Genomic DNA, 14,305 nt, shown 5'->3' with positions numbered 1-14,305 from the left:
TTTACTTGACAATTTTCCCCTTTTTCTTAACTTTTATATAATCGCCCCCTACTTAGGTATAGTTGGAAATTAAGAAAAATAGATATTTTTATTCAATCAAAAACCCATACCCAAGACCGGTTAAGATGAAAACTGAAGTTGTACTTCAACAAGAGATTTAGACTTGCTTTCATTATTAATGCATGTAAAAGTTAATGCTTCAGACTTCATCCTATTTGGGGAATGGCCACATTACTTTACTTAATGTTTTTTTTTCTTTACAAAACTTCAAGCATAGAGTAATGTAATTCTTAAGAAACAAAATGAACAAATCTTAACCAAAACTCAATTCAATTTCAGATTTCCAAATATTCAATTTCTTTAAAATCCCAGTACAGATATATAACAATGAAAGTTCATTCACTATACTGTAAAAAATAGATAAAATTCTTGACCAAAAGCATAATTCCTTGACTTTTTCTTGACCTATCTTTTAATTTCTTGACTGGTGGACACCCTGTAATAGTAACATCCTTTGAAATTATTTTTGGTTAGATGAGTGTTAACTGCTTTTTCACAACTTGAGAACAATTGCACACCCAATTGGGGCATATGTTCAAATTGGAACAATCATTGTTAGACCAAGTTCTATGACTCACTGCAAAGGTGAATTTCATTTAAAATAGTATTAATACTTTGTTTATCATTAGCACATTTTTATGTATAAACTGTAATGCTAAACAATAAATTGAAATGCTAATACAGTATAACTGTGCATTTAAAGAAGAAAATTGAAATTCATGTTCAATGACTATTTTACTCCTTTTAAAATTTTATAGTGTCTTTTTAAGTGTCTATTTTCATTATTTTTGGGGCCTATTTCAGAGGTTTTTAGTGCTTGCAAATCTGCACCCTAGTGATGATATGATGTAACTAATGAAGACACACTCACAAGCCAGGATTTCAACCTGGGAAACCTGTCATTGCAGCAGGCTGCGCTAACTAACCACTCTGCCATGGATATATGCTGTTCAGTATTATGCTAATTGTTAGTTTTGTGACATGCTCAGGATAGGAAGGGGGAGGGGCATATATTATCAAGATGTATCAAGAACTGTTTGCAAATGTTTAGTGTTATTGATTATACAATATAAATTTTACTACACCAAGTATTTTTCTTTACTTTAGATTTTTGGAAAATACACCTCAAATTATGGTTGACTTTCATCATTTATAAAATGACACTTTAAATATATTTAAAAAAGAAATTGTGTTCCTTAGTGGTAATTTAACTATCACTGTAAAAGCAACTTTTCATAAATAGATTCTTCAAGTACTTACTCTTCTTTCACAGTGTAGCCCTGAATTGTTGATGCATTCCTGCTTCTGGTATTGTAACCATATTTTCTGTTGACTATTGATGATGATGATTCAGCAGGAAAGACGTAACTTGGATCATGTTCCTCTGTTTCACTGTCCTCGTTATTTTCTTGCTTCACTTGCTGTATTATTGGGATATTTTCACTATTATTTTCTGCTGCCTTTAACAGCGTGTCAAGCTCATCACAGATAATGTCCATCAATTGCTCCCTTTTCATGTTAAGCAAAGAATCATCATGGCCTGAATTCTCATCATCAGATATGATCCCACAGGTACCCTTTTTATTACTCCTAAAACTTTCACTTTCTGAATCTGGAGCCTTTGAACCTTTCTCTTTTAGTCTCTTTGCATTTTCCACCATGGAAGCCAACTGAGCTATGATATTAGCTTTTATTGTGTTGGTAACTTTATCTGAAAAGCATGCATTTTCCACACTCATATCATTTGGAGTTACGGGAATTGTAAATGTTGTATTATCAATCTCTACAGGCTGATTTGGAGCAGAATCAACCTGTTCTGAATCTTGGCTTGCATCAGACTTAAGTCCTACTTCCATTTTTATCGCTATTTCAAAATCCGTGTCCACATTTTCATCTGACAATCCCAAAGCACTTAATATGTCTTGTGTATCCATGGTTATAATTACAGTCTTTACAAATCATCTACTACCTGGGACACTGATTGATGAAATTTGCTTCACTCTGTTGACAGTGTTGACTGCATAATACTAAAAACTGAAAGAAAAAATAAAACATTGCATGAAATACATGACAATAAATGCTATAAGAAGATCAAAAAATTATTCAATCACAAATTTAACTGTAAATAACATGAAGTTTTAGAGATAATTACACTAAGCTACTCATTGCAAACCCACACCCATGGAGAAACTTGAGTTAGTTCTTGGCTTCACAAATGAAATTAATGAACCCTATGGATGACTTTCCAAACACTTTTTACCACTTTTAACTAATTGCAGTAATGAGAGTGAATGGTGCTTAGATGATATCAGCACCGTAGCTAGGTATTTTGGCATCCTAGGCAAGATTGTGGTGTGGCACCAAGAACATACATTTTATGTGCCTCCTTCGATATTTTATTCTTATGCCATGGTTTGTGGTATTTATACCCTACAAAGTTTGAAATGAGGAAACAAACACACATTAAAAATAATATAGGTTGTGTTTGAAGATTCGTAGTTTGCATTTATGATTTTTTTTAAAAAGAGAAGAAATTTGTTGAAAATAAGTGGTTTCTCAATCTAATGAGCTTGCATCTTGATGTAAAATGCACTATTGAGGCTGTATATCTAGAATGAGCCCTGACGAGAAAGTAAAATGCCTTGTTGCAACATCCTTTGAATTTATAGGGTGCCTGTTAGCGCAAAACTGCATTGTCTTAATTAGAAAAATCTTTAATAATTATAAATTCCTTATTTACCTAGTACAGTGTTTGACGATTTGAAATTGTGAAAAAATAGACTGTGCTTCCTGCTAAATGAAGGCATACGTTCTGAAACACTGCTTGTGTTGGATAACAATTTACAAATAACTTCCGACTTCCGCACTACTTCATTCATTTCAGGAAAATGCCCAATTAGTTGACATCCTTAAGATATTTTTCTTTGTAATTAATTGTATCATGTAAAACAGAAAGGGATTCTTTACAAATATGTTGGCCCAAGTTCCTTTGTATTATTGCAATTTCATCATGCTACGAATGCCATTTTAACATAATTTGATTTCAATTTACCTGTGTTAACACATACTGCGGAGTTGTAGCAATTACTTAAAGATTTTGTTCAATATATGCTTTTGTAGTTAGGTTAGGTTCTCTTAGCATTAAAATAAAGTCCCTAAATGCATTCTACTACAGTTTTGATTTACTTCTACATTAATTCCCACTTGTCTACGATACTTAGTCGCTTGTCAATGGAAAATACATTGTTCTTGGGAAGCACACATGCTTGTGTAAGGTAATTTTTAAGTTGTTTTTTTTCAACTAAAATAACTTTTTTAGAAATCCAAACAGTGCAGGAAGGTTCAAATTTTGTGTGACAATGATTGCCAAAATTTTACGATAATTAGTCTTCCTGCTAGAATAATTTGAAAAAAAAAAAAATAATAAATAAATCATAAAACAATCGGAACCGTTGCCAATATGTTTACTAGGCCTATAACATAAGTTGGTGGTTCATTCTATATACATAATATTAAAAAACTCCAAAAATGCATTATTGCTTTTCTTCCATAAACCCTTCTAAGAAGTTATTAGTTAACATGCTTCGTTTCACTAACTGACATGATTTGTTATGAAAAATATATTCAAATACCATTGTGTTAGAGAGACTTTTAACAATTACCCTGTTACATAGAAAAATAAATATATAACTGAAACTAACACATGCCACGATCAATACTCAGCTGTTCTCCAGATTAACTCTTATCTGTCTAGCATGACATACAGGGTTAGTCAAAAGTATCGGGACAGGCCAGTAATAACGAGATGCGTGGACGGAGCAAAATCACATGTTGCAAGTGGGTATTGGTGCGGAAACTGCATTGAATAGGGGTGTGGCCATCATGGCAGCCATCTTGGATTCCGCCATATTGGATATCACACAATATTTTCAAATGGAAAGGGGTATGTATGACACATCAATTTAGGCTAGAATTGTCCCACAAACGACAATCCGAACTCATTTTTGACCTATCGCCATTCCTGGAAGAGACAGGGTGTGCTACGTTTGACTGCAAAAAATTAGATTTGTCTGAGAGAGACGTTTGGACGGAGGAAAATCACATGTTGCAAATTAATATTGGTGTGGAAACTGCAATGAATGGGGGTGTGGTCATCATGGCAGCCATCTTGGATTCCGCCATATTGGATATCACACAATATTTTCAAATGGAAAGGGGGTATGTATGACACATCAATTTAGGCTAGAATCGTCCCACAAACGACAATCCGAACTCAGTTTGGACCTATCGCCATTCGTGGAAGAGATAGGGATGGTGTGCTACGTTTGACTGCAAAAAAATGAGATTGGTCTGAAATTATTGTTTACTGTATTCCTGTGGGTAACTGTACACTGGAAGTTACAGAGAGCATGAACAAGAAAACATGACATTGAGTTACAGAATGCATCAAAGCAAGGGCTCAAACTGCTTCCCGTCGACTGTCTGACAATATGCCAACCGATCGTAAAAACTGCAAAGTGCACGTTGCAGCATATCCCGAGAAAGTCCTCTTGTTTCGTCCACAATGCGATTCCGTAGATCATTCAGGGAGTGTGGTTTGGTGCGATACACTTTGTCCTTCGTGTGCCCCCATAGAAAGTAATCCAGGGGTGATAGATCGGGAGATCTTGCAGGCCATTCGATCATACCTCGTCTTCCAATCCATCGTTGTGGAAAGGTTTCATGCAAGTATTGTCGAACATCCCGTCCATAGTGTGGAGGCGCTGAGTCCTGTTGGAACCAAACACGATTAAAGTCCTGTTTGGACACTTGGATGGCAGGGACAATCTATTCACGAAGCATTGTCAAATACTTCTCACCTGTCAGATTGCCGTCAATGAAGAAAGGGCCAAGAATGATGCCTCCCATCATTCCTACCCAAACATTCAGTTTCCGTGGATACTGCGTATGATGTTCCATCATCCAATGAGGGTTTTCTTTTCATCGCTCCAATAGTGACAGTTATGTCGGTTCACCTGACCTTTAACATAAATGTCGCTTCATCAGAGAATACAATGTCATTGAGGTGAATACTATCGTTATCTACATATCGCATCATTACTTCGCAAAATTCAATACAGCGACCAAAATCATCTTCCGTCAGTTCGTGCACTAAACTCACTTTGTAGGGTTTAAACTTACTGCACACTAAAATTCGTTGCACTGAACTCTGGGAAATGTTCAGCTTGTTGGCAACGCTGGTTGTCGATGTATGCAGATTTTCCACAAAAGATTGTAACACATCTAAAGAAACTGCCTCGTTGCTACACGATTTCGTCCAAACGTCTCTCTCAGACAAATCTAATTTTTTGCAGTCAAACGTAGCACACCCTGTCTCTTCCAGGAATGGCGATAGGTCAAAAATGAGTGCGGATTGTAGTTTGTGGGACAATTCTAGCCTAAATTGATGTGTCATACATACCCCTTTCCATTTGAAAATATTGTGATATCCAATATGGCGGAATCCAAGATGGCTGCCATGATGACCACACCCCCATTCATTGCAGTTTCCACACCAATATTAATTTGCAACATGTGATTTTCCTCCGTCCAAACGTCTCTCTCAGACAAATCTAATTTTTTGCAGTCAAACGTAGCACACCCTGTCTCTTCCAGGAATGGCGATAGGTCAAAAATGAGTTCGGATTGTCGTTTGTGGGACAATTCTAGCCTAAATTGATGTGTCATACATACCCCTTTCCATTTGAAAATATTGTGTGATATCCAATATGGCGGAATCCAAGATGGCTGCCATGATGACCACACCCCCATTCATTGCAGTTTCCACACCAATATTAATTTGCAACATGTGATTGTCCTCCATCCAAACGTCTCTCTCAGACAAATCTAATTTTTTGCAGTCAAACGTAGCACACCCTGTCTCTTCCAGGAATGGCGATAGGTCAAAAATGAGTTCGGATTGTCGTTTGTGGGACAATTCTAGCCTAAATTGATGTGTCATACATACCCCATTCCATTTGAAAATATTGTGTGATATCCAATATGGCGGAATTCAAGATGGCTGCCATGATGGCCACACCCCTATTCAATGCAGTTTCCGCACCAATACCCACTTGCAACATGTGATTTTGCTCCGTCCACGCATCTCGTTATTACTGGCCTGTCCCGATACTTTTGACTAACCCTGTATAACAATGCTAATGATGTTTGTGAAAATATACATGTTGAAATATATCATTCATTTGCTTCTTTCAACTCTTGGGGGATGAAAGCATCCTTGATTTCCTTGTAAAGGAAACCACAAAAAATTCCATTTTCATGAACTACCTAGATCCAAAAATTACATTAGATAAAATTAAATGCTTCACTGACATTCTGATCATTTTGTGACACAACCCTCTACCAACTAGGATCCAAGTAGTGAGGAATAATTATGGAAACAATTCAAGGAAGAGAGATGATCCAAAAATAGTTTGATGATTAAATGTGAAAACTTCGAACACAAAATGAAAAACTTAAAAAAAAAAAAAAATGTTCTCCAACCATGATAAAATACTTTGCAAGACATGGATGGAAACAGTTCATGGAGTAATCCTATTAGGTTCAGGAACAGTGTTGTGTTTGAGAAGGAACCAGGAATACCTTATTATCTAGAAGTATATCAAGGGTAAAATCCTTGAGTGAATGTGGAATACGAGAGTACTTTTTGGTAAAAGAAAATATAAAAAAAATGCACTGTGGTCTAAATGATAAGAAAATTTCCTGAAAAATTACAATCTCTATGACTTAGATTCTATTTTGATAATTTTCTTTCGTCTACTACACTGCTGGTTTACCCCACACCAAGGGTACTTAGTGTGGAAAACAACCCAAGAAACTGTTCCCCGAGATGGAATAAAACATAGATGGCAGTGCAATCAGTATTGTTGCTAATTTCCTTATGAAAGTAATGTGGCTTAGTTAGTTTTGGGAATATATTATGTAGATTTGTTTATCTTGAAAGGCGGTACGTGAATTGATGGAAACAGTTATATTTGTGAAGCGATTTGCAGTCAAGAAATGGCATTAATTTGGAGAGAAAAGTAAAGTAAAATATTAAAAAATAAATAGTATGCATAACACAAGAAGAAACATCGCAATGTGATTCCAGACGTCAGGTGTTGGATTGTTATTTTCCTATGTTATTAGAATGTAAATAGCATCCTGAGAGGTACTTCATACTGAGGCTACAAACCACAAGTGTCGCTTGGAAGCACGAGGTCGGTAATCAATGCAGCCTTTCGAACTGTAGGGACATAATCTCTGACTGCGCCGTTTCCTCAAGGAGATATAAGACCAAAGTGACATGCAACAAATGATACAGGGATTTCACACCAAAGCAACACAGGTCCTTCTGTCCAAGGCAACTCACTCTCATACCGAAGTGACATGCGACACATTTTGCTTGGAAACAAGCCAATCAAGAGCAATATTTTACATCGTAGCGGCATGATGAACAGCACAGGCCAGCATTCGATTCGTGAAATCCTCAAGCTATAAGTGTCGCTTGCCACTTGTCGCTTTGATGCACAACCTCCCTAAAGCAAGACACCCATTGCATCGCGCATGCACAAACAACAAACCACGGCAACACATTGCAAGCTATTGAGGAAATGGGCCAGTTTGAATTACACGCAAGCGACACATGTAGCCTAGATCTGTTGTTGTAACGTGTGGTTTATTGTGTTGCCTAAATCTGTTGATCGCAAATTGTTGTCACTTCGTTGGCAACTCCCCCTGTAGCCCATTGCTTCGGTCTAAGTACCTTTCCTTTAAGGAGCTTTCCGAACGAAGTAACAATTAGCATGCAAATACGGCATATGACCATGAGCTGAACCTAAACGTGTCAGTTGCTCTTTGGACCCTCATGCGCAATAAATGCTATTTTACAGTCTGGAAGTATCTGTGTCACTAGTCACATCAGTGTGAACATCCCGTATCACTTCCACGTGGCACTAAGAAAGTTTTGTGGGTTTCCCCTTGTAGTTTCATGCAATCATCATTATCATCATTGCTGCGATTAGTTTCAAGCAGAAGAAAAGAGACAGTAAATATAAAAAATACAAATGCTTCAGTGTGTATATCATTGAAAGAAATTATGATGATGATAATAATAATGAACCTAATTCATGTACAAAAATTTAGTTACCAAGAGCATTCCACCCGTATATTTTCTCTCATTATTATTAATGAAAGTAATGAAAACAGAACGTGGTCGACTGTTCGTTAATATATTCGCAACTACTGTACCAAATATCATAACAATTATCGCATTCATAGAAATACTTCATGTAAAAGAATCTGACGTTGCACCGAAATGTTGCATTTAGCTACTTCCATTATAAGCAGATGAATACCATGTAGCAGGACCGACACCAGCGCCTCTAGCATTATCATATCTGAGTTGAATCCGCCATAGACGAGCAGCTAGGGACAGTATTAGCAACTGGGAAATACATGCTAACATTATCAAACCTGACCTGCCTAACCTTTCCACGTATGCATACAATAGCTTAAATAAGCAAAATATAACTTACGAAACCTATTTACATTCTTACTTATGCTATTATGTGCCTACGTGGAAAGGTTAGGCAGGCCAGGTTTGGTGCTGTTAGCATATATTTCCCAAGGTGCTAATGCTGTCCCTAGCCGCTCGTCGCCAGAACATTGCCGTTTTCCACACTACGTATTCAAGGCGCTGGGCTTGGTGCCAAAATCTTACACCCTGGATTTCGCGAACATTTCAAATGTTTTCGTCAAATAAATAAGTTTCTTGCAACAAAGGGTGTATCTAAATAGTGCGGAAGGTATTTTTTTTTACATCTACGACTACGAAACTTACGTTTTCTTTAATATTGAAGTTCCTTACATACGTTGCATCTATACGGCTTTTCAGGGATTCCATATTGGATTCATGTCACAGGCGCACGTATAAACATTTTCTTTTTCTTCTTATGATTGGCTTGTGCAATGGGATAATTTGCGACAATTTTTGGAGGAGTATCTAGATGAGTTTATGTGGTTTGACAGGCATGGAAAACAGCGACGAGACGCGATGAGGAATATCATTCAACATATTGTTGAACGGTATCCTCAGCATGTGAAAATACGTTATCTTGTGGAACATCGTGCACATTTCTCTTCGCAACTGTGGGCCAGAAATGAGGTAAGACTCTACTTTACGTCCTTTTCCTAAGGAATAAGTGTCATATATCGTTGGAAAGCTTATTGTATAAGGAATTCAACAACGTAAATCCCATAGCGAGGAAAAATTTCCTGGAGGAGGAAATCGATAAAAACCGATGTTGTCCAGATATGCGTAATTGAACGTACTGAGGAAATTTTTCGATGATGAAGCACATATTTAGGGGTGAAATGAGTGCTAACCTAACCTCGTAGGCATACCTCGTCCCCGTGAATGGTTCGTGGGGCTATCGTGAATGGGTCGTGAGGCTACCCGTGCATGGTTTTTTGGAGCTAACGTGAATGGTTTGTGGGGCTAACGTGAATGGTTTGTGGGGCTATCGTGAACAGTTAGTGGGGCTATCGTGAACAAAAAGTGTAAAAAGAAAAAGGTACTTACCCGGCTGTCTGGAAGCACGGTTTTGAACGATGAACTAAATTATTGCTGGGGATAAACGTATTTGCTACTAATCTGATATTCCCGGGACAGATTTCTTCATTTTTACAGAAGAAACTACTTACGGTAATAAGTTCCTGTAGCAGGTAAATGTCTGTTATATCGGAGACACATTTCTATCGGATATTTTCAGTTTTAAATGGTTCGTACTTACCAATTGTGTATTGTGGAACATAATTGAAGGTGCCATTATGCTTTTTACACGAAAATAACTTCGATTTTTCACATTACGAGTAATTCTTTTGGTTTGATTGTTGCGGAACATACAATATGGAACGCACAGCTGTGGATTATCGCGCGTCGTGCTTGTGTTTTATCGATTTGGAGTGGGTATGCAGTGTTGCAACCTTCTTAACCGAAAAATACCTACTTTCGTGTTCATTATGTCATCACAAACCATTGAAGGATAGCCCCAAAAACCATTCACGATAGCCCCAAAAACCATTCACGTATAGCCCCAAAAACCATTCACGATAGCCCCAAAAATAATTCACGATAGCCCCAAAAACCATTCACGATAGCCCCACGAACCATTTCCGGCAAAGTTAGGTTAGGTTGGGTTAGGTTAGGCAAGCATAGTTAAAAAAATAAAAAGAACAAAATGTTGGTAAAAAAAGGCACGTTTGGAAACACTGGCGAGACCGCGTGACTTTCGACGCTCACGCCATCTGCAGGTACATAATGGAAACAATGTTGTTGCTTTGCACAAAATGCAAGTTTATTATATCAAAAGTGTTTATTTCTTGTTGTGCAGCATTCTACGGTGAGAAAATACCTCCACAAAATACTTCAGAAACTCATTTCTGTAAGTAGTTTCTTCTGTAAAAATGAAGAAATGTGTCTCCGATGTAACAGACATTTACCCCTGTAGCATTGTCTAACATCTGGAAGGTGTTTTGTGTGATGTAACAGATTTCTTCAAATTTAAAAGTTTGGGGCTCATTTGGGGGCAGGTGACTCCGGCCAATTTCTAACATGCCTTTAACAGGGATTCTATAGATAAAGCCGGGGAGCCGGAGCGGAGGCGGGGCCTCGTTAGTGGTTGGGGGCAGTAGGCCAATTACCCCAGGGGCGGAGCCCGGAATTGGTGGGAAATTTGGACACAAAAAAATTCAAACAAAAATAATTTTTTACTTTAAATTTCCCACCGATTCCGGGACGAAAAACGTGAATACACCTTAAAGAATGTTCCGCAAAGCAGATAGGTAAGTACAAATGTCAAAAATTGACAAAACGAAGAAGTTATAGGTGTCTGGGGAATATCAGATTTTTACCACGTATTTTATACTATCTACAAGTTTTTGGAACCTGTTCTTTTTCATGCACCATACACATGCACAACGCACCGAGAATGCAAAGAAGCAATCAGCATGCAGAACGCAAACGAGCAAAGCACACGCATTCACAGCACGGACACAAAGATGAGCCTCCAGTGTTGTTAACTCCCATCGTTACCACCAACAGGCAATAAGGACGTAAAGTAGAGTCTAGCCATGACTTGTGGGATGGGATAATTTGCAACTTCTTATTTCTATGATGGTACGGACAGGGGAGGGTAGTATTCAGTGGAAAAGGACAACAAAGACTTTTGACATACAACTGACTTCTCTTTTGAAGTTTCAAATTAACTTCGGCCAGCAAATCAGCCTGCACTTGAGATAAAGAGGTAAGTTACGTTTTGAGGTTTAATTTTAGGCTTATTTCTTTCGTACCTAAATGTGTCGGTGATAAAAAAAATACTATTAGGGGCAGGTGGCTCCGGCCAGTTTCTAATCTAACATACCTTCAAAAGGGACTCTATATAGAAAGGCGGGGCTGCGGTAGTGGTAGGTTAATTACCCCAGGGGAGTACGGAATCAGTGGGAAATTTCAACACAGCAACCACCTCGCAACTTCAAACGGCTGTACAGTCGTAAATACTTATTTCCCCGCTCCAGAATTTTATTATTCACAATTAGCAGGACATACTATATATATATAAAAAAAATTCCCTGCGAAATCGAGGGTGTAAGATTTCGACATGGACCCAGGCGCTGTACCAAGGGTATGCAGGAACAGGGATTATTCGAGATATTTACTTATAGCGTTTTATGAGAGTGCCACAGGCAGTACTTAGCCAATGATGTGTAGTATTTAAGTTATAATTAAGAATGTATACTGAACAATCTACCCTTGTGTTTTATCATTTCGGCGTAAAAAAAATATATGTTCACTCGTAGTACTTAATTCGAGCTTCGATTTGGCACTGTGCATTTTTGGTAAAATTTTCGTATCCCCAAAACGTATTTCTTCAATTTTACAGGAGAAAGTACTTACCGAAATGGGTTTATTTATACTTTAGGAAGGTCTTGGAAGTTTGTTTTCACCTCGTTGAAATTTTTTTGCCGGTAAATCATGTAATTTTCGACATTAATGTCACTCCAATGCACGAAAGCTGTTCCCTTGATGTCCGTCTACTACGTGAACCAAATATTTGCGAGCGTTTCATGACGTAACAACCGGTCAGTGTTTCCAAATACGCGGTTTTGTAACTGTGTAACAGTTCTAGAACGTAAATAAACGTGAGTTACTGTTCATCATTTCTGATTACAAACTTGCGACAACATGACGTGCACAGGATCAGTGGCGTGCTCAATGTGAGGTTGATGGGGGCTATAACCCCCCTTTCGCCCAGTATCTCTAAGGCTATTTATGAATGGTTCGTGGGCTATTTATGTATGGTTCGTGGGGCTATCCGTGAATGGTTCGTGGGGCTATCTCTGAATGGTTCATGGGGCTATCCGTGAATGGTTCGTGGGGCTATCCATGAATGGTTCATGGGGCTATCCGTGAATGGTTCGTGGGGCTATCCGTGAATGGTTCGTGGGGCTATCCGTGAATCGTTCGTGGGGCTAGCGCCAATGGTTCGTGGGGCTATCCGAGAATGGTGTGTGGGGCTACGAATATTTTTTTCGAAACCAATTTTTAACTATTGAAACCTTTGCGTGGCCCTACTAACCTATCCACGCGCCAATGGTTTGTGGGGCTAGCGCCAATGGTTCGTGGGGCTATATTTTTAACTATTGAAACCTTTGCGTGGCCCTACTAACCTATCCACGAGCCAATGGTTCGTGGGGCTAGCGCCAATGGTTCGTGGGGCTATCTTTTTCACTATTGAAACCTTTGCGTGGCCCTACTAACCTATCCACGTGCCAATGGTTTGTGGGGCTAGCGCCAATGGTTCATGGGGCTATCTTTTTCACTATTGAAACCTTTGCGTGGCCCTACTAACCTATCCACGCGCCAATGGTTTCAGTTGCTTTGTTTTATTTCAATCACTTATCGCACAACACTCTTGCTACCTTGCGTTCTGACGTCAGCAGACTGAAGTTTATTTTTAGGCTAAAGGCCTATGTTGTTATCCATATCATTAAAATTTCAGTAACCACCAAACGTCTCTAATTCCCTTATTTTCGTATTTTCCACATTGATACTTACGTATTCTCCATACTAGTACCTAGATATTTTGCTATGAAGAAGGTCGCAACACTGCATAACCACTGATCATGGACTACGCTAGTCAAGATTTCTCCGCCATATCGCGTGTAACGCAAGCAAAAGCGAAGAAAATAAAAATATTCCATATTTCGAAATTGCCTACAAAAAACGAAACGCGAAATAGAAGAATCCTTACGAATGCAGAATATGTAAGTATCAATGTGAAAAATACGAAAATAAGGGAATTAGAGACGTTTGGTGGTTACCGAAATTTTAATTCATTTTTCAATTAGACGTTCCTGTTCTGTGAAATACAAATATCCTTACATTAGTTACCATAGAATCTGTGTTACTATAGCTTCCTTACTGTGTACTTACACTGGGATCCATGAATATTACCGTGCAAATTGTCCATCACCATGTTCGTGCACTTTATTTGACCCAATAAGAGCTTCAAGAATTTAAATAAAACTCAAAACAAGCTGTTGACAACTTCTGCACCAATATACATAAAAATTCATCACTTAAAAACACACAGGATGTAAGAGAAAAACTAATGAAAATAGTCATGGACAATTTGCACGGTAATACTTATGGATCCCACTGTACAAATGTTGTAAACACACAGTATAGCCAGGTCGAAATATGGTTTTTAACGTGGGTACAGATGATAATTTTCACTACGATTCAACTTTCTTCACTTCGTGTTTTCATTTAATTTTTGGATATTGATGTTTCTATTTTGACCGAGTCTGCTGACACGCGCGTGGCAGCAGCAAAATAAGCGTGAAATTTGCTGCAGCCACGTAATTCGTCTGCTAACCAATGACAGAGGATGTTACAAATCTTAAGAACAGTTGAAGACGAGTGAACGAAGTGTCACAAATTGAGTACCAATATTTTTGTTTTCTTACATGAATTGAAGTGCCATTTTGCCCCCCAAAAATGCAAGTTTATTATGTATTTAGAACATGGAGTATCGTAGGCTAGTTGGAATGAATGTACAGGTAATTTTGAACTTTATTTTTAGAAAGCATTTAGCGGTATTACTTTAGGTAATGCTAACAGATCGTAACCTACTAGGGACCT

General features: G+C 38.1%; 2 protein-coding genes across 9 annotated transcripts in view; both read right to left on the bottom strand.

Moving 5' to 3' along the window:
• Window positions 1-13,569, bottom strand: part of LOC145988858 (uncharacterized) — a 211,102-nt gene extending 197,533 nt beyond the window's left edge. The window contains exon 1 of one of the 2 annotated variants that reach the window (XM_083124106.1): window positions 13,553-13,569. The gene's annotated coding sequence lies outside the window, so the exon portion shown is untranslated. Of the gene's footprint in view, window positions 1-11,909; window positions 12,286-13,552 lie in introns of those variants that run through there. The other variant, XM_083124104.1, reaches the window with a different exon arrangement.
• The window catches only part of LOC145988862 (uncharacterized), a 199,664-nt gene that overhangs the window by 94,840 nt on the left and 90,519 nt on the right, over window positions 1-14,305 (bottom strand). For 2 of the 7 annotated variants that reach the window (XM_083124114.1, XM_083124112.1), the window contains exon 2: window positions 1,321-2,094. In XM_083124114.1, the coding sequence (XP_082980240.1) occupies window positions 1,321-1,994 (674 nt within the window). In that variant the 5' untranslated portion in view covers window positions 1,995-2,094. Of the gene's footprint in view, window positions 1-1,320; window positions 2,095-13,216; window positions 13,296-13,543; window positions 13,730-14,305 lie in introns of those variants that run through there. The other 5 variants (XR_014441795.1, XM_083124115.1, XM_083124110.1 and 2 more) reach the window with 5 other exon arrangements.

Source organism: Lepisma saccharinum, chromosome 6, assembly GCF_977018435.1.
Source record: "Lepisma saccharinum chromosome 6, izLepSacc3.1, whole genome shotgun sequence".
NCBI classification, from domain to species: domain Eukaryota; kingdom Metazoa; phylum Arthropoda; class Insecta; order Zygentoma; family Lepismatidae; genus Lepisma; species Lepisma saccharinum.
This window is presented reverse-complemented; position numbering and strand designations above follow the sequence as displayed.